Source organism: Glycine max, chromosome 2 (assembly GCF_000004515.6).
Source record: "Glycine max cultivar Williams 82 chromosome 2, Glycine_max_v4.0, whole genome shotgun sequence".
NCBI classification, from domain to species: Eukaryota; Viridiplantae; Streptophyta; class Magnoliopsida; order Fabales; family Fabaceae; genus Glycine; species Glycine max.
The window spans coordinates 13,176,827-13,198,811 of NC_016089.4; the positions used below are offsets into that span (position 1 = coordinate 13,176,827).

At 38.4% G+C, this 21,985-nt stretch overlaps 2 protein-coding genes across 2 annotated transcripts; both read right to left on the minus strand.

Annotated features, from left to right (window-relative positions):
• Positions 1 to 566: 566 nt before the first annotated feature.
• LOC102669633 (protein MAINTENANCE OF MERISTEMS-like) lies at positions 567 to 2,727 on the minus strand. Its single transcript, XM_006575790.1, has 4 exons — positions 2,391 to 2,727; positions 1,547 to 2,112; positions 826 to 1,443; positions 567 to 743 (listed from the first exon to the last, which is right to left on the minus strand). The coding sequence occupies exons 1-4, from the start codon at positions 2,725 to 2,727 to the stop codon at positions 567 to 569; spliced, it is 1,698 nt and encodes a 565-aa protein (XP_006575853.1).
• Positions 2,728 to 14,144: 11,417 nt separating this feature from the next.
• On the minus strand, positions 14,145 to 21,966 carry LOC121174091 (phosphoenolpyruvate carboxylase 4). Its single transcript, XM_041012449.1, has 6 exons — positions 19,579 to 21,966; positions 16,645 to 16,743; positions 16,378 to 16,466; positions 16,005 to 16,131; positions 15,710 to 15,916; positions 14,145 to 15,189 (listed from the first exon to the last, which is right to left on the minus strand). Exons 2-6 carry the CDS (start codon positions 16,654 to 16,656, stop codon positions 14,365 to 14,367), a joined length of 1,260 nt encoding a protein of 419 aa, XP_040868383.1. The 5' UTR covers positions 16,657 to 16,743; positions 19,579 to 21,966; the 3' UTR covers positions 14,145 to 14,364.
• Between the last annotated feature and the right edge of the window lie 19 nt (positions 21,967 to 21,985).

Sequence of the window (21,985 nt, forward strand, 5' to 3'; positions counted from 1 at the left end):
AAATACTAACTATTTTAGAATACATTTTTTTACATGATCATTAGTATAAGAGGGAAAATAATAATTATAAGAGAATTTGAAAATATTAGTACGTTATGTAAAATAAGGATCTTACATAACGAATGACATCACATCTTTACATTAGCATTGCATAAATATCTAAAAAACATTTTTTTAATTTGATAGAACAAAATTATAATTTTTTTTAATTTATTTTTTTCTATGACCCCTACTCATGATGTCCATTTTTTGTTTAATTTATTTTTTTCTACACCCTTTCAACTTCTTTATTTCAATTATATTTAAAGTTATATTTAAAATTATTTTTTATTAGTTGGTAAACTAAGTTAACTAGACCATTTATAATAATTTACATATACTATAACTAAGTTAACTAGACCATTTTAATAACACGTGTGTATATAGACACAAATGGAATACACAATCAATGGAAATGAATAAAACTAACATTACTAATAATAAATAAAACCAACAATACTAATGAAATAGGTTCTTGTACAATATTTGTATATACATGGAATATCAATATAAAATATGTAAATAAACTATGCCTGATCCGTGCGCCGCCTGCGTCTAGACCTAACATATACTAGATGGTCCTGTGTCACATTCCTGGCCATCCTGAGGCATTCTTCAATCACCTCATGTGTCGATGAACCTGGCGTGACCACCCCTAGACTCAGATGGCGCTCCAACCTCTCAACAATCTCATCACAAACTTCCTGTTAAATACAAAACAAACATATTACACAAATTATTATGCAAATATTGAGGTAAATGACGTAAATTATTAGTATTACTTACCACTGCATGTCTAGGCTCGTCTATAGATGTCGACAATGCTCCTGGCTCCGGCACGTGAGGGATATCCATCTGCGGGGCCTGAGGGACGACTCGTGGCTGCGGGGCATGACCATCAGGCAGAGGATCTGATGCGTGGCCTGGTGTTCTGAAAGGATGCGAGATGCGGAAGAACCAGTCCATGTAGTCACTAGCACACTGACCTGACACAATGCACACCTCACCTGCTGGAACTATATGATCCGAGTAGTGCATGCGCCTGTTGTGTATATCATCATACGACACCCATGAATCGCTAGGCGGAGCAGGAATGGTCTGCGTGTATCCAAATTGTTGCACGACCCTCTCTGGTCGGTAATAAACAGCAACAGGCCCCCAGCGCAGCAGACCAGAATAGCATGATTTGACATGGAAGTCTCGGACCGGTCGGTGCTCCCCATACGGGATCCAACAGACATCCGAAATCCGGAGTCGGTCCAGGCACTCCCTGTATGCCGGCGTACGTATGCTCTTCACGGTCTTCTTCGTCGCAATCCATCTACACGCACGCGGGGAATCCTCATCGTAGTCCTGATCAACAGTGGACTCCACGACTGAGGGAAAGTGCTCGTAAATCCAGCACTACAGATGTAACATCAAAATTATAAACATTAATAATGAAAGTGTAACAAAATTTAAAGTTGAACATTGTTGAACCTCAACGAATGAAAAACATATTTGTTACTGGCAACAGTGTGATGTAACCGCCAAGCTGTCTGTTATGGCTGATAGAGGCATCGTTCAGCTGGTCGTACATATGCACCAGAGCAGCCACTCCCCAGGCGTACCTCCCCGTCATACTGAGGTCACGAAGGGCCTCTAAGTAGACAACATGCACATTGGTTGCACTCTTATTAGCAAACAGAATGCAACCCAGAACATGAAGAAGATATGCGCGAGCCGCAGCTGTCCAATGACTTGCCTGGCATCGACGCTCGTATATATCACATACCCATTGCAGGCGTACGTACGGTCCACGACACTGGGCTGTCTCAGCCCTAACAGACTCTGCAGAGACCATCAATAAGTTCACCAGCACCTGAACCGCATCGTCCACGTGCAAGGGCTGAAAGGCGTGCAAGTCGCCAACCACGGGCAGATGGAGAAGCGAGGAGATGTCGTCCAGCGTGATCGTGAGCTCTCCCACCGGGAGATGGAAACTAGATGTCTCCCGATGCCACCGCTCCACAAAAGAGGACAAAAGTCCTCGATCACCGGTGTCTACCGAACACGCGATCAGAGGACTTAGTCCTGTCCCAGCAACGAGTCCCTCAATGGCAGGGACAGGCCTGCCTTAACTATGGACCTTCCTCCCGTGAGAGGATAACTTCAACTCAGGACGCTCCTGAATTGAAATATAAAGGAACGCAAAATTCGTTAAAATCATCATTTAAAGGAAAACTAATTTCAATCATAAAGTATAATTTACAAGTAACTAAAAATAAATATTATAAATATCTCTCTCGTCCATACGCTGCAAGCAACATGATCCGCATACTGGGTCAACACGGATGGGTCGCTCGGGCCACCCGGAAATCCCTCATGCTCATCCTCAGCAGCCTCTGCGCCTGTGTCCGCAAGAATGTCTGCCACAATATCCTCTACATCAGCTGGTGTCATCGGATCATCCAGAAATACGTCAGCCTGAACATATGGCGCAGGGACCACTGGCTCATCATGCGCCACAGTCACAGCGACTCGCTGCCTTCTTGCGGATGCGGTAGGCCGTTGACGCTGCGGAGCATCATCGAAATCATCACGATCTCCTCGGCCCACACCTCTGCCAGTAACGTGACCTAAGGCACGGCCTAATCCTCTGGTCCTAATCATGATCTGCAAATGAGTACCGCAAAATCCATCACTCATTTCATTCTCTCAAATTTCATGCGTCTAACGCATATAGGCATTATGTTTTTTCAGGCACTACTTGGTAGAAAAAGGATATTCGAACTTTGAAATTAAGATATATGCATTGCTTATAAGTGACACTGATTTGGAAAGATGAGAGATTTGGGAAGCAATATCCCCTTCAAAGTTAGAATCAGACAAGTTGACATGCGTGAGTCTCACAAATCCACCAAAGCCAGATGACAAATGAGAATGATTAAAATCATTGAAAGCATGGTTAAGTGAGTGATTAAAATCATTGAAAGCATGGTTAAGTGAGTGATTAAGGTCACTTTAGGATTTTGGCAACATTATATCCCTTTTGGAAACATACAAGCTTGACCTCAACTAGTAGAATCCTCCTCTACTCTCCCCTAAGTTTTGCGACAACAAAACACCACCATCCAATGCATGTTTAAGTATAAAAGGGCTAACATAAAGTTTTGAGACGGCAAAGCACCATCACCCCTAAGTTTTGGCAACATTATATCCCATTTGGTTGACTCAATTCAATTACTCTAATGGCCACTTGTTGTTTTATCATATGTTTTAGTTATTAGAGAGAAACTTGCTGAGCTTTATGAATCTGAGAAACAATGGTCAAAAGCATCTCAAATGCTTAGTGGTATTGACCTTGATTCAGGAATCTGAGAAACAGATCATTCCTGTTAACATCAGTATACCCTAACTCCATGCATGGTTTTGGTTGTGTTCGTCTCATTGAAGCAACATCTAGGAAAGGGGTTGATACTAATGCTCATCATGCTGAGGGTTTTACAAACACACTTGGCCGGTGAGTGTTCAGTTTTGATCACTTTAGAAATTTAATTATATACCTTTCAGTCAATTTCATGTAACCACAATAGTAATAACAATTTCTAGGGCCAACCATGTGGATTAGTGTTTGTATATTAATTAAGGACGTTGAATTGGGATTAATTACCTTGTAATTAATGCTTCTGTTTTTGGTTGTAGGAGATGAAATTTGGGTGGAAAATAATATTGGGTAGCATAATTGGATTCTTAGGATCAGCATTTAGGACTGTGGAAGGTGTTGGTGGGGGTGGCATCTTTGTGCACGTGCTTACTCTAGTTGTGATTTTTATCTTTGTAATAATGAGACTAGTTTTAGTAGCAATATATGGTTTGGAATATTTGGATAATTTCATACAAGCACTAGGTATCTTTGGAATTTTTTAAATGAAGAAAATTGTCAACATCTCAATATAATCATAATTCATGCTAATCAATCAATATTATTTATCTATATTTGGATAATTCCCTAAAAGAGGATATATCTATATATAATCATAATTCATGCTAATCAATCAATACTATTCATGCTAATCAAATTGTGACTAAGGTCAAAACAAATTGTAACAACAATCTAATAAGAATGATCCAAATTACAACCAATATTTACTCTTCTACCAAAGTAATGCTAAACGTTGAAAAAAAAATTTGTCAAATATATCAAGTACTCACGTTGTTCAGAGTTCAAACAAACACCTTGTTACAAAGAAATAGCCTTGATGAAGTAAGCTGCAAATTTCAGAATAAAAAACACACAAAATTCAGAGTTAGCAATTTTAAAAATGCAGTTTCAGACAACTTCTGGATCAACATGATCCGTAAACGTTCTTCACACAGTTTACGGATCAAGTTGATCCGTAAGCTTCTTACTGATCATGTTGATCCCAAAGAAGCTTACGGATCAATTTGATCCGTAAACGTTCACGTTCAATCTTATTTTTTAAACAATGCTAAATATTACAAAAATAACAAAGTTAAGTATACTCTAACAAGAAATTGCTTGGTATAACTTCATAATTAAAAGGGCTAACATATTATTGTTTATGATATGTAATTATTTTTACAAATAATGAATTAAAATTTTTCACATAACTATTTCATCAAATGTTTATAATCAGGAGGTGGATGCATTACCAAATTGAGCCAAGGCTTTTCTTAACCATTCTAACTACTCACCAGGAGGCTTTTTATCAAATTTTTATAATCAGGAGGCTTTTCTTAATGATTTTTTCTAACTACTAATTAAATTTAAATTTTAAAATGAACCAATGTTTTTTCTTAATGGTTTTTTCTAACTACTAAATAAATTTCAATTTTCTCACAATTTATCTTATATTTAGCATTTTTAAAAAATTAACATTGACTGTTAATATAAATTAATAAATAAATTTCAATTTTCTCACAATTCATCTAATATTTAGCATTTTTTTAAAATTAACATTGACTGTTAATATACATTAATATATAAATTTCAATTTTACGGATCACGTTGATCCGTAATAAGGAAAAGGTGTAAACACAATTTTCGGATCAACTTGATTCGGAAATTGTGTTAATAAAGCTTCCGGATCAAGTTGATCCGTAAGTTTTTCGGATCATGTTGATCCGGAAAAGCTTACGGATCAACTTGATCCGAAACTTCCCCTGCTGCAAACGATGTCAGCGAACTCAGCGCAAGGATGCTTACCTCGACAATGCCGACGTGCGGAGGCAGCAACACCACCGTCAACTTGGCTGGGATGGTCAACACCCACGGCGGCGCGGTCGATGATGACGAAGAAGACGAAGATGAAGAATGAATGCGCTGCGGTGATGACGACTGTGCTCAAGCTTTTTCGAGACAAGCCTAGGCTAAGGCCAGGAAGAAGATGAACGAAGGTCAGGAAGAAGAAGAACGCGGGAGGGAGGAGACCAATGAGGAAGAAGCAAAAATGGAGAGGAAGAAGCAAGAACACGGGATTGGAAGGGAGAGAAAGGAGAATGAATAGTTTTTTTAAAATTAATTAAGCTAGGGGTACATATGTCTTTTCCCCTTAATTGCTGGGTGTACCAGCAAAAATGTTGGGTGCACCTAGCAGCACTCAATAAATATTGCTAAAATCCCTTTTCGGCTACCATTTGGTAAGGATCAAAATCCATACCATTTCAAGACCATCCTATCTAAATTTTGCATTTAGGAGAAACTATAAACTTGTGTAGTTACATGAGAAATGTTAGAAGTACATTCTTTTTAATTGATTAAAATTTATTGAAAATGATCAAATTATGTGGGTTTCATATTATATTTAATATTTATCCCTCTTAATTTTATAGTTTTCAATAAATGTTGCCTAAATAAAGAGAATGTATTTAAAAGAATATGTTTATAGCACTCCTCTTAATTATATACACACTACACATTACAGTTTGTTGCTACCATTGTGGTGTAAATGCCATTGTTCACTAGGTGATGCTAGGTGCACCCGGCATTTTAAGTGAATGGGCGAAAATGCTCTTCACTTAAAAGTTAAAAGTTGTACACCCAGTGCACTGTTCTTGCATTCCGTACGCGGTCTCCTCCCTGTGCCGTTTCATTTTCTTGGTCGTGTGTTCAAGCTTCTTTCGTTCTTGAGCTTCTTCTCCTCCCTGTGTCGTTTCCTTTCCTTGGAGGTTCGTTGTCGGCATTGAGGACCCGCAACTCCATTTTGTTGTTCCACCATCGAGGTAAGCTTTTTCTCTCCGTTAACGGCTGCATTTTCGATTTTGGTACGGTGTGTTCATACAGATCAACATGATCCGTATTTGTATTATGATTCGTATGACTAATACGGATCAATATGATCTGTATGACGCATAAGGATCATGTTGATTCATATGACTCATTGATCCGTATGAGCATTTTTAATTCAAATAAAAAAATAAAAAATAGATATTGTTTGAAAAATTATGTTTTGAATAATGTTTTAAATAGGTAGTTTATTTGTTAGTTTTGTTTTAAAAATAGGTATTGTTTGTATTTAAAAAATATATTTTATATTGTATTGTGTTATGAAATAACTATAAATTTTAATAGTAAATATATGAATTTTGTAGTTGTTTATGTTATTTTATTTCAATGAAAAATAGTCATATATTATTTAATTAGTTGTTTGTAAATAGTTTTTGTTTATTAGATAAATGAAAAAAAATATTGAATTTCGACCAAAAAATGTATATGTGTGAAAATTTACAGATTATGGTTAGAACTAGAGGGTTAAGTCGTGCCTTAGGCAAGGTTATAGGAAGAGCCCTGGGGAGAGAGAATCATCGTCATTCAGATGATGTTCCGCAGACGCGAAGGCCTATAACATCCACACGTAGGCAACGGGAAGTTGCCGATGTTGCTGAGGATTCTCCTGACGTGACTAGAGACGTATTTCGACATGCTGAAAAAGTTATTGATGATGCTGAGGGATTTTCTGGTGGGCCGCATGATCCATCAGTGCTGACTGCATATGGTGAGCATGTTGCAGTCATTATATGAAAAGGAGAGGTATTTATAACTTTGACTGAATTATAATTCTTAAGTATTTGTTATTGTTTAAATAATTCATAATTTAAAATATTATTGTTAAAATAATTTAATTTTTTTTTTCAGGAACGTCCTGAGTTGAAGCAATTGAAGCTATCCTTCCATGGAAGGAAGGTTCAGAAATTTGGGAGGCCTACTCCTAAAATCGAAGGGCCGATCGCTGCCACAGGATTAAGTCTTTTAATCGCATGTTTAGTGGACACTGGCGATCGGGGACTTATATCCGCTTTTGTGGAGAGGTGGCATAAGGAAACGAGTAGTTTCCATCTTCCTATTGATGAGGTGACCATCACCCTGGATGATGTGGCCTCTCTGCTTCATCTTCTTATTATAGGTGCATTCCATAGCTTCGAGACTATGCATGTCGATGAAGCGGTCTTGATGTTGGTAGAGTTACTTGAAGTCTTCCGAGAGGAAGCTAGAGCTGAGACAGTATAATGTCATGGGGCATACGTACGCCTATCGTGGCTACGAGATATTTATCTGAGTAAATGTGAGGCCGGACATTGGACAGTTGCAGCTCGTGCTTATTTGTTGCATTTGTTAGGTTGCACTCTGTTTGCTAACAAGTGTGCAACATTTGTTCATGTGGTTTTTTTAGACGCTTTTCGAGACTTGAGTCACAGTGGAAGCTACGCATGGGGAGTTGCCGCCCTAGTGCATATGTATGATAATTTGAATGATGCTTGTAAGAGCGACAGTCGACAGCTTGCTGGATACATCACACTATTATAGGTAATTATTGTCAATTATTGTAATTTAATTGTTTTTAATATGTTAATTTGACATTTGTTTTATTTTGATCTAATCTGTGTAGTGTTGGATATATGAGCATTTTCCCTCTGTTGTTGAGTCTTTGATGGATCCAGACTATGATGAAATGTCACCATGTGCATGCTGGTGGATTTCTACGAAGGCTTCTTCGAAGTCATTGCTAGCATCGACGTTCCGGAAATGTCTACATGGACTGACAATTGTTGATGTTTACTGGATGCCTTATGGTGACCACCATGTAGTGCGGGATTTTGATCTGATTTCAAGCTTTTCATGTCATATCTGATGGGGTCCCGTTGTCGTCAGACACTGACCAGAAAGGGTGGTGCGGCAATTTGGATATGTCCAGACCATTCCTCCACAGACTACGGATTCAATGTTATCATTTGAAGATATTGACGACAAGTGGTTGCATTTCTCTGACTATCTTGCACCAGTGGGACATATTTGTGTTGTGCCAGAACAATGTGCATCTAATTGCATCCATTGGTTCTTCATGATTCCCCATCCATTCATGACATCGACATAGCCAGCGGTCCGGCCAAACATCCACCTGTGACACAAGATGACACATATGTGGAGCCATATATCCCTGAGGTCCCAGTGGCAGCAGCAACACCTACACATGCACCTTCTGATGCGGAGCAGCCTAGACATGCAGTGGCAAATTATGTATTAATGTTATAGTAAATGTCATTTAGTTTAATTTTGAAATAATGTAATACTTTATCGGTTGTTTTCAATGTCACAGGTGGCTTGCCAAGCAATCGCAGAAAGGTTGGAGCGTTTGCTCAACCTAAGGATAGTCACTGAAGGCACAGAAGTACACGATATCATGGAAGACTGCTTAAGGATCGCTAGGGGTGTCACTGAAGAGGGCAATGTTTATGTTAGGTCGTGACGAAGGCAGCGCACGGATCAGCCATAGACGTCATCCATTTTATATTTTAATATTTAGACTATGTTTATAATTTTGTTGTATTTGACAATATTTTGGTTTTACCAAACATTTTATAAATGTTAACTTATTTTGGTTTATAATTTTTAGACTATGTTTATGCCTGTAAATATTAGGGTTAACATTAACAAATTATTTTAAATTACGTAACCGTAAAACGTATCAAGTAACCCTGGTAATGACGTGACAACAAATTCTTAAGTTCTACACCTTAAACAATTAAGTTTAACGTAACAAAGCTAGAGATAATTACGTGAATATGCAGCCTAACAATTATGTATTAATGTAGGACATTACAAAGTCATTAAAAGCTAAATGTTCAGTCTTCAATTATGCCAACATAGTATCTTTTCAACATTATCAAATTTTTGTACTGATGCATTCTACTAATATATGGAGTTGGTCACTGCTTTGCCTAAGGATAACAATTCCTAGACCATAACAATGCTAGAGGTGGTAAAGGACAACGGTCTTTTAAATAAACTTGTTCTACATGCACAAACAATTTTACGTTATTATAACACAAATGATTGCATAAATTTAAAAATAGGATTATCTTGAATTAACCTGAACAAAATGATTTCCATAGACATGACCAATACATATTATGCGATGCATAAAAGAATCTATTGGTGGTTGACTTCTAAGAGGAAAGAACGCCATGCTTTGTTGAAGGAACAACGATACAAGGATTACATCATACCTTGATGCAATGACATATCCTATCTCAGTTATATCCATCCACTTATCCATAGTAACCTGAATCAAACAAATATACACATCACATTTATTTAAAGTTAATTCTTAAAAAATAAAATATAAATTACATACCATGGATAACCCATCAACAAGTAGGGACCTCCTTAATTCCTCGAATCTATCTATGCCACCAAAGAAGTTGATATATTCATCTAACCATTTGCCAAGTTCTTTAAGCAAATGGTTGCACACCAAGGACCAAGAATCTTCACCCATACCTAATAAAGCAGCAATCGCACGATATCCACAATTACTGTCAGCTTTCACATCCACAATGTTGTCAATTAAATCGTGTATGAACGGATGAAATTGATCCAACATCAGCATGGTCCTTCTTGGAATGGCCTGGTCAGAAGATAATGCACTATGCTTCACCAAAGAATTCCTATTTTGCACAGAATGTAAAACATCAGTATACTCCTAGTAAGACGGATCATGCTTTGTTGATCTTTGGTTTCTGTTCACGGTTTCTTCCGTGCACCATTATTGTTGACCTTTTCTGGAGGAGGACACATAGAGTTTTGATCAGGATACACAATTTCCCGAAGTTTATTCTTTAGAATTACTTTACCACAAACATCAAGTTCCTCAAATCGCTTAGATATGGTTTCCATCTCTTCCTTTATAATCACTTAGGGCTCAGATAACCCTTGATCTGAAAAACTTAGTCTCCTCCAAAACATATGGATTGAATCTAGTGGGATGCTACCAAGAACATATTTAGATAGCTCACATGCACAAGGAAGACCATGTGTAGTTCTCATCACACATCCACAATGAGAAGGATTCTTGCCAGTATAATGTACACGCTCATACTCAACAGCAATCTGATTTAAAGCATACATTGAAACCATGCCAAGAAGCCTCTTGTATAAGGTAACTTTAAAAACATGTCCAACCACATATGTACTTGTTTCAAAGGATGCTTTAATTTCAGTGTCTTGCAGCGTGATCATGTTATTCATGGCATCTCAAACACTACATAGGTCTTCAAGGCTATTCTGTAATACTCTTTTTAAAGCCCAATGAGCAGATTCAATCCTACATTTCAAATTTACATAAAACATTACACAAATACAATAATTAAAAATAATCAATTCATCAACCCTAACACAAAAAGATTAACATTTCACACCTGTTTGTTGTCGTGTTATCCATGTTTCGTTAACATAGTCAACAAACTTTGACCAATTAGGGATTTACATTTTGCCTTGACATTCTTGTCGATGTGAAATCTACACAACAAGTTTGTACACTCAAGGAATACAGTTTTCACTGCATTCACCAATGCTAGGTCTCTATCAGTCACAATAACTCCAGGGAGGATATCATGTCTTAGAAAAAAAACCTCGAAATCGTTCTAGAGCCAATAGCACATTATTAACATGTTCACCCTCCAGATATGCAAAACTAACAGAGAATGTCATCCCTGTTAGTATCACACCAACAAAGACAAGTAGTGGGAGTCTGTACCTGTTTGATTTGTAGGTATTATCTATCAAAAACACCAAATTACATGCATTGCATAACTTCACTGCATCAGGGTGACACCAAAAGATATCACGTACCACATCTTCATCCTTTAATCTATGTCAATGAATATATTGATCTCGTTCAAGAAGCTTCATTAGATGTTGCATTTCAATATCACTTCCTTTAATGAAAGAACAGTATGCACTTCTTGCATTGTATATTTGTTTGATTATTGTACAACTATTGACATTGTACTCCTTCAACGTTAGTAGAATGTTTCTTGATTTGACCATTGACTTTGTCATATCAACAATAGTTGTCTTCTCATCCTTAGTCAATCGCCCAACATATGGATATCTAACTATTGACTTGGCCAATTCATGATTATGACTCTCACACATCAACTTCACCATCCAACTTTGCTCTCCAACCACTGGTTTTCCACGAAGCTTGAAGGGACACCTATATTTCCTACTCCCAGTATCTCTTCTATAAAAATCTTTCTTCCTAGACCTATACTGACCACTTCTCTCACAACCAATTAACACAAATGAAGTCCTTCCTCTAATACCAGTGTTTATGTCTGACCTCATAATCACTGCCATAAATCCATTTTCATGAGCAACTGATCGAGCCCACTGCAAAACATCATCTCGGGTAGCAAACACCTACAATGCAACCCACAAAATTTTAGTCTTCAAAGGGACATTCATTTTATCAATTTAATAACAATAATGAAGATTATTACCTGAGAAGTATTGAATGCATCCAAACAATCAACATGTTAGTCATTCACACTAGATTCGTGTTCATTTTCATCATCCATATCAACTTCTTCAGACATTATACTGTCATACTGTTATGAGCCGTAACTACTATTATGCTATGCTAATTACACTAAACAAGTATTTCATAATTCTTCTCTGCATTTTATTCCTGCTAGGGTATCTTTATATACAATTGGGTTCAAGCTGTTACAACTTGTAACTAACTTGTTGCAGTAGTTCAAATGTCGTTGCAACTAACTAACAGCTTGTAACTAACTAACGGCATCAGTAACTAACTAATAGTCATGCTTGCATCCGAAGAGTCTTCCTTTTTCTTCCTGCTGCTGATGCTATCACATACATACATTAATCTTCGTACATCTTAACAACAAATTCAAAATTTTCACATCACAAACATACAACACATAACCGCACTATACATATAATATCATACAAAACTCAACGTAATTTTTTACTTCATACCATTGTATAAACACTACAATTTATAACCATATATATTAAAAACCAAAAACCCTATATCAATCTACATACGAATTATTTCAAATACACATATAAACAAATAATTTTTATTTACAAATTTACATACTAACATATTTATAATTAAAAAGAATTAAAACTTTAAACAATTTTTACAAATTTAAAAATCTATATAAACCATACGGATCAACTGATCTGTATGTTGAAATTAAACATACGGATAACATGATCCGTATAACATATGCGGATCATGTAATCCGTATCTTTAAATTAAACATACAAATCAACTCACTCAATAGGAAACCAGCAACAGCAACCCGCGTACCTGACGTACCTCCAACGAACCAACCACCGCAACAATCACTATCGGCCGATAACACTTTCACCTCCACCCAAGCGACACCTCACTCAACGGGAAAAACCAACAAAGCAGAAAGCAAAGCACACGCAAATGACACAAATAGTAAAACCAACTTAATAAGGGAAGAAAAAGACACATGGATAATTCTGAAATTATCAAAAATTGCTGGTGCACAAGCAATAATGCTAGTGCACCTAGCATCACCCTTGTTCACTCTAATTTCCACAGTCAAAGAAGCCCAACGAAAAGAAGGAAAGAACATACATAAAGAAAAAAAAATCAGTTAGTTTGGATTAGGAGCAAAATAGAGAGAAAAAAATAAAAATATATAAAATAGGGAACATAGAAATATAAAATAAAAAAATATAGTCTAAATAGATAAAAATGAAAATGAAAAGTGAAAAAGAACCCATTTGTTTGCGTGAATGAGTAGGAAAAAAAAGCGAAAACAAATTAAAATATTTTTTATAGTAATTGGAAAAATAACGTTTACTCAATCATTGTTTCCTTATTATTTTCTTAAAAAACTGTTATAAAAATATTTAATTTTTAACGAATTAAAACAAAAAAACATTCACAAATCCTCTCCTTTCGTCCCTTTTGAAGAGGGATTTACTTTATGGTGGGGCCACTGGTTTTTGCAATTTCTCCATCCTATATCTACTCTAACCAAATACATAGAAACCACACCATCCTTCTCATTTCCTTCCCTTCCAAAGCACCGATCCCAACAAGGTTATGGACAATGTTACATAGCTAAATAGTCAATTATAATATCAATGACCAAAGATAAATGAAATCTGTTAAATGCAGAAACAAGGATAAATAAAGTTTGAAACGTATTTAGACGTGGGAAAGCACATACAGGTGTCAATTTTAATGTTTTGAGGAGTAAAGCCTGTAGGTGGATAGGCTCACTAGTACATTAAGCCCAAAATCATGCCAAAGAACAATTTGATGGATGCAGAATCATTTTTCAAGTAGTGATGATAAGTGTTGGTAAAATCTAAGGTTGAGAGGGACACAGATCATAGACATAATAAGCCAAGGGCAGAGAAAATAAGGTTTAGAAGGTAACATAAATTGGTAAAAGATATAGAAAATGTACATGATGCTCTTATTTATACTAACTATTGAACACTAACAAGTAATTAACCATAAGTCCAAAACAAACTCAGTGATTACCGAACTCTAACAAAATTGAACTCTCAAAATTTTATTTTATTTTTTACAGAAATTGAACTCTCCTACTAAGAAGTAATGGAATATGATGCAAATGAGAAATTCAATCAACTGCAGAAATTAGATTAGGAATACCTGGAATATGCTTTCTTAACTCTTAATTAATAAATGGCCTTGGAGCAATTTACATTTACATTATGTGATTGTCCACACAAATTCACATTTATCGACTCAAATTTAAAAAATAAGAAAATAAGAATAGTTAGTCAATAGTCATTTAGTCAGACTATATTCATCATGTTTTGAAACTATATTCATCTTGTCTATGTATAAAACAAAACATTTGACTAAGACTTTTGGCTACATTTATCTTTCATTAGAATATACCTAAATCCTAGAAACGGTCAGAAAATAACATGGGAAAGTGGAAGGGAAACATGTTAACATAAATAAGTGAAAATTGTATGTAGTTGTTGAGAACTTAACCAGTGTTCCTCATCCCAGCAGCAATACCATTTATGGTGATAAGCAAGGCATCTCTGGCTTTAAGATTGTCATCATCACATCTTAGCCTCTTGAGTATCTCTACTTGCAACATATTCATGGGGTTCAGAAAGGGAAGTCTACTCTCAATCAGCTTCCTTAAGCTTCTATTATTCTGTTGAGGTTTCTCCTGCCCACTAACCGCTAGAACAAACTTGCCAGTTGAGATGAGTTCATTCCTCAGTTGCTTTCCAAGTTCTTGTCTCTTTTGTGAGACAAGAACTTCATCATAGTGCTTAGCAATAGGAATATCTGCTTTTCCCAAAACCATCTCAATCAAGTCTATTGTGCTTTGAAAGAAAGGCCACTCTCTGTACATGGCCTTTAGCTCTTCAGTTTGTCCTTTCTCACAAGCATCTTTCAAGCCTGCTCCAACTCCAAGCCAGGCTGGAAGAACAAACCTGGTTTGAGTCCATGCAAACACCCAAGGAATGGCACGGAGGTGTCCAATTCCTGTTGAGCTCTTTCGCCTTGTGGGGCGGCTGCCGATGTTGAGAAAACCAAGCTCTGATTGAGGTGTGGCTTCCTGGAAGTATGACAGGAACTCTGGATTTTCATACACTACATTGCGGTAACATTGGCAGCTGATCTTTGAAATGTCTTCCATAAGATTGCGCCATTTTTCTTCACGTGGCGGTTGAGGTGGACGAAGGGTAGCAAGTAGCACAGCTGTTGTGTATATCTCTAGCTGTCTGACAGCTGTCTGTGGCAAGCCAAACTTGGCCTGCACCATCTCTCCTTGCTCAGTTGAACGAAGGGTTCCCTACAATGTATCATGTAACATATAAGTATCATTGGTTTCAGAACATTGCTTGTAATTCTGCTTTCAAATGTCAATGCAAATAGCAACTTAAAAAACTGGAGACTAAATGGAAACATGGTCTAAAATATAGTTCATAGTTAAACACCTTATAATTTGACTTTCAAGTGATAATAAATTTCATAGGCTCTTCTAGGCTCAACAATTGTTTGGCTTAACTAATATTCAAAACAATTTCATGGTCCATGACTCTCAAAAAGTCAACAACTTTTACAACACGAACAAGAGACCAAGAATGCAAGACAAGTTCCTATGTTACATCACCTCTTTGTAACAATGAGAAAGGTGCACATTCAGTTAGCTAAAACCTCATGAGTGTAATGCTGGATTATAGAAATGTGTCAAATAATAACAAAACTATAAATTAATACTTTCTGACAACCTGAGTTATTAAAAAGGAAAATAGGACTTAAATTCAGACTAGTAGTGTAGGTAATAATTAAGGTTAAGATGCAAAACCCACCATGACAGAGCCGGGTGGTTGAGACTGAATAGCCATATATGTTGGGCCACCACCGCGGCCAATACTACCTCCACGGCCATGGAAGAGAGTAACCTTAATATCATACTCATTGCATGCAGCCACAACATCCTCCTGAGCTTTGTAAAGTTCCCAAGCAGCAGTGAAGCGCCCGGCATCTTTACCAGAATCAGAATATCCAACCATAACCTGCATAGAAATTTATAATACCACTACATGAATTCGCATCACAGCAACAATACAACATAAATGAAATGAATAGGTAATTAAAAAGTACCTCTTGATGCCCATTATGGTTTTTAATGATGTGTTGGCGGTACCAATCTATTGACAAAAGCTTTCTGATAACTGAACCAGCTCCTCTCAGGTCCTTCACAGTTTCAAATAGAGGAACCACCCGCAGCCTATGTTGGACACGTGTTATTATAATTCAAACACCCTTGACAATTTACAGGTAAAATTTTTCATCTCAAGACCCTTGTTAGATTAAGTACAAAATATTATAGCTAAGTTTCATGCGAGTGATGTAAACCAAGGTTTTAAATTGCAGTCACAGTTGTGATTTTGTTACAGAACAGATGCAGCTAATATAGCCACTGTTGTGGACTGTTTTTCAAAACCAATTGTAAACATTTCACTTCCATACTTACGTTCCACCAGGACATGCTCTTCCTAACTCCCCGCTAACAGCAAGTCGCGCATCCTTCTGCAAAAGCTCTACTGCAAGGACATCACTAGCCTGATAATCAGGTGCAAACAAAAAATGGCAACAAAAAGATATTAGACAACTAAATTTATCAACATCAGATGCAAAGAATACAGAAAAAATTATTATTTTTTCATGCAAAGTGTTTCAATAATTTAATTATACAAATTTTGTTGCAATAATTTGTAAGAATAATAGTAGTTAATCATACATTTGAGGCCATAGAGATCACATAGGCACCAAATGAATCACTCCCTAGCTCAGCAGCAGTTCGGAACGTATCCAAGACTTCTCTAACATCTGGAGCAACCTACAAAGAATAGATTAAGATGCCTATCAAAAACAGAAACTCAGGATCATAGAATGGAGAAAAATCAAATTGTATGCATGTTGTGAAGGTGAAAAGGGAAATGACCGGAAAAAAAGATTAAAGAAATGCAGGAACGATAAAGTAGCTGGAAGAAAGGTAGAAACTTTCATTGATATCCATTCCTACTGTATTACACTTATTTACATAGAAACTGAGCACCTATTGATGCTTTCTTAGTGCACGATGCAATAACTGAATCCTAACAATCTGTTACAACAAATTCAGTTGCAGGGATGGTAGTGGGTTCGTGGAAGAGTAGTGGAATGCGTGGGTGCTATTATGCCTTGGTGCTACTTGATTCCCACGTGAATAATTGTAGTCATCCAGGTATGTTGGTCTTCTGGTACACCTCTTTGGTCTGCTGGTGTGTGGTGGGTTGGTGTTGCTAACATCTCCTTCCCCTGGGAGAATAACCTTGTCCACAAGGTTATAAGATTCATGCAATGCATCATAGCTTTCCCAAGTGGTATCTTCCGGAGCCAAACCGGACCATTGGACCAAAACCAGCTTGGTTGGGGGTGAGACAGAATTGTCCCACTTCCAGTCCAACACAGATAGCGGTTCAACAACTGGATGATGGTCCACATTTGTAGGTGGTAAATGGGCTGGCTGAGAAGCAAGTGGGCCCTGGTGCAGTTTTAACAAGGAAACATGGAACACGGATGAATTCGTGAGGATGCCGGTAATGCGAGACGATAAGCAACTGGGCCAATACATTCTTCAACCTGAAATAGACCGTAATAACGTTTGGAGAGCTTGGTATAAGTTGGGGCGAGTTAAGTTTGATGGTAAGGGCGAAGTCTGAGATACACCCAATTGCCAACCTTGAACTGAACTTCATGGCAATGAGTGTTTGCCACCACTTTCATAGCCGTTTGAGTCTTAAGGAGGCGACGTTGTAGTGTCGCATGAATGGCGGCTCTGGTGGAAACAAGGTATCTGAAGCCTCAACTGGGGGCGAACCTTGCAAGTAGTGTGGAATGGATGACAGAGGTTTGCCATAGATGACCACAAAAGGGGAAAAACCTGTCCCAGAGGGTGGTGCGCCGTACTCATGCACCCTATTTAGGACCTTTGTTTGGCCGTCCATCTAAGAGGGACTGTCATGGACGTATGAACGAAGATACTGTTCAAGCAACATATTCAGGACCTTTGTTTGGCCGTCCGTCTGAGGGTGGTACACCATACTCATGCGGAGCTTTGTACCACTCAATCTGAACAATTCGTGCCAAAACATGTTGACAAATATGGGATCCCTTTCAGACACCAAGCTCTAGGGAAACCCATAAGCTTACACACAATATCCAAAAAGAGAAGGGCTGTTCGGTAAGCCGTGTAATTAGGTGGAAGGGTGCCAAAATGAACACCTTTAGGAAACCTATCAACCACAATCAGAATAGTTGATACCCCATTGGATAAAGGTAGGCCCGTGATGAAATCGAGAGATAGATCTTTCCAAACTGAAGATGGTGTTGGTAAAGGCTGGAGCAGGCCTGCGGGTTTCTGGGTTTCATATTTCATTTGTTGGCAGACTAGGAAGTGGGAGACATACCGGCGAACATCGGCGCGCATGTTAGGCCACACAAAGTTCTAGTGTAGGTGATTCAATGTCTTAGCCACACCCATGTGGCCACCTAAAGGAGTGGTATGGAACTCCTCCAACAGCAATGTGGTAAAGATAGAGTTTGCCGGAAGCCAGATTTTGCCCTTATGAAAAATAAGATCCCGTTGAATGGAAAACTTAGGGTGAGAGGCTGGGTTTGATTGAATCTGGTGCAGCAAATCAACATATTGAGTGTTACCACAAAAGGAATTATGAAGATCCTCAAGAAAAGCAAAATTTGGAAGAGACAACGATCATAGTTATGAGTTGGGAGATGCCAAAATTCTGGAGAATGCGTCGGTGACGATATTGCTAGAGTTGGACTCGTATTTGATTGTGTAGTCATACCCCAACAATTTGGACAAGTATGTCTGCTGCTCCGGGGTTTGGATGACCTGTGACATCAAGTCCTTTATGCTTCGATGGTCCGTGAGTTTTCAATAAATTGAGAGAAAAATAGAGAGAAAACAAAGAAGACAAAGGAGGAGAACAAAGCTGATTCTATTGATCTGAAAAGTTAGTTAGAGGTAGTTACAATCTAGGTATTTACAGACCTCTATACAACAGAACTAACTATAACTAACTCTAACAAAAAACTAACTAACTGATCCTATTGAGGTGCAATTAGAAAAACCCTTGTACTCCCTGAATTACTTACTAACACGAAATGGATGCTGTTAGCAAAAGCTAACAGCCCTTACAATAGATATTCATTACAGAATGGGTGTTGTTAGCTAAGGCTAACAGCCCTTACAGACAAAATACAAAACTGTTTTCACAGTTGTACATTGACATATACTAATACTCTCCTCAAACTTAAGGGGGAGAGTTTTCATTGGAAACACTCTTCACATTGAGTTTGTCTCTTAGAGCCTCAAATCTTGATGCAGACAAGGGTTTAGTTAGAAGATTAGCCCACTGATCTAGAGCTGGAATATGAACAATTGAGAGCTACTTGGCCAAAATCTTGTCTCACAAAAAACACATCAATCTCCATGTGTTTTGTTCAACTGTGAAAAATTGGATTGTGAGCAATAGAAACAACACGCTGATTATCACAAAAAATTACTGATGTAGTGAAAGAAACTTATAACTTTGTAAGCAGAGTATAAATCCAAGTCAATTCAGTGAAAGTTTGAGCAATGTTGCGATATTCTGCTTCAGTACTAGACCTGGTAGTATAGACCAGAATGTCATCGAAGAACATAGCGACGAACTTCTGGAGAAAGGGTTGCAAAGTGTCATTCGTTGTGGCCTGAAAAGTGGACAGTGCATTGCAGGGTGTCATTCATTGTGGCCTGAAAAGTGGAATTGGCCTGTAAAAGATAATCATACCTTATAGATAATGTGTGGGCTGATAGATAAATTAATTCTTGCCTGCTGATAATATATTAGAATATATTTAGATATGAGTAGCTTAGAGATAACCTGTCTATTGGGGAGTCCAACTGCTAAGGGTCGGGCATCCGTGCTCCTTGAGTAGGGGTGTTGTCAACCCTCTTTTGAATAGCTCGCCATCGAGGATGGTGCAATAGTTGGCCTTTCGTTTGAGGAGTTGGGTTTCGTCCTCATTTGGCGGTAGGACCCCCCAAATTAGGAAGTTTTTATAGGGGGTCATCCAATTTGGTTCCTCTTCTTCTCTAGCCATAATTTACTCAGCATCTATGGTGGGAGTTAGAAGCGTCTCCTGGATGATGGTCTTGAGGTGTCTGACCTTCTTGATGTTGGCCAGCTTGGAGAGTAGGTCCCCTCAGGTGTTGCTTTCCCTGGGGATGCAATACATTTCGAAACACTCGAAACTATCGATGAGAGACTTTGGCAGTACTGTTTCCTTGGTTTGGTATGTGTTGACAACCTATCCTTGGACAAGTTGTGAGTCTGTGTAGCATTGTAGCCACTTGGCCCCAACTTCTCTTGCTAACTTTAGACCTACAATGGGCACCTCATACTCTACCTGGTTGTTTAAGGCTCTGAAGTTGAGCTTGAGCGCTTGCTCTAAAGTGATATAGTCAGGGCCTTCGAGGATGATCCCTACCCCGCTTTCTTTTACATTGGACACACCGTCAACATAAAGGGTCCACTAGTCTGGGGTGGTTTTGTCATTTCCGATGAATTTTGTCAGAAAGTCAACCATGAATTGTGTCTTCATGGGACCACGTGGTTCGTACTAGATGTCAAACTCTAAAATTTCGACGGACCAGGCCACCATTCTTCCTGTGAGTTCAGGCTTTCTCAAAACCTGCTTGATGGGGTAGTTCATCTTGACTACCACTTGATGACTCTGGAAGTAGGGCCCAAGTCGTTAGGCCGAGGTGATGAGTGTTAACGCCACCTTTTCGATCATTTGGTAACGCTTCTCAGCATCATGGAGCATGCGACTGGTGAAGTAAATAGGGAGCTCATTCTTCCCTTTCTCTTGTACGAGGACTGAGTTGATGGCTTCGTTGGCTATTGAGAGATATAGGAGCACCAGTGCTCCTAGCACGGGTCAACTCAAAACTGGCGGTGTGGCTATGGTTTTCTTGAAAGTCAGAAAGGCTTGTTCGCAAGTCTCGTCCCATGAAAAGGGCTCAGTTTTCTTGAGCAGTTTGTAGAATGGCTTCGCTTTTTCGGCTTCGTTTTGGGAGGAACCTGAACAAGGATGCTAGCCTACCGTTGAGCTTCTGAACTTCTTGTATGTTGGTTAGGCTGTGCATCTCCAGTATGGCAATGCATTTGTCGGAGTTTGCTTCAATCCACCGATGTGTGATCATGAAGCTGAGGAACTTGTCACCGCCTACCCTGAAATTACATTTTACAGGATTGAGGCGCATGTCGTATATGCATAGTTCCCCGTAGACTTCTTCAAGTCCGTCACATGTTGGCGTATGCTTTGAGACTTAACAACCATGTCGTCCACATATACCTCAACATTTCATCTGATCTGTTGTTTGAAGACTCGATCCATCAGCCGCTAGTATGTCACATCTACGTTTTTGAGGCCGAAAGGCATGACTATGTAGCAAAAGTTAGCATCTTCAATGATGAATGTCATTTTCTCCTCGTCTAGAGGATGCATTTCGATCTAGTTGTATCCAGAGTAGGCGTCTAGGAAGCTTAGCACTTGGAACCCGGCCGTTCTATCGACTCCTATCGATGTTGGATAGAGGGTATGCGTCTTTGGGGCACGCCCTATTCAGATCAATATAGTCAGTGTACATGCGCCATTTGCCGTTGGCCTTTTTGACTATGACGACATTGGCGAGCCAGGTAGAGAACCTGACCTCTCTAATGAAGTTTGCACAGAGTAGCTTGTCGATTTCTTATTTGACGACTTTACACCACTATTCTCCCATCTTCCTTTTCTTTTATGATACTGGTTTGGTCTAGTGGAAGATAACAAGTTTGTGGCAGATTATGCTAGGGTGGATTCCCGGCATGTAAGATGGCTGACAAAGAGATCAACGTTTTTGTGTAACACATCAGCGAGGCACCTGTGTTCGTGACCAGATATTTGTACCTAGCCGAGTGCGCTGCCTCGGTTTAGGATTGAGTTGCAGCTAGACAAGCTCTTCAATGGGTTTCAGGCCTCTGTTGGAG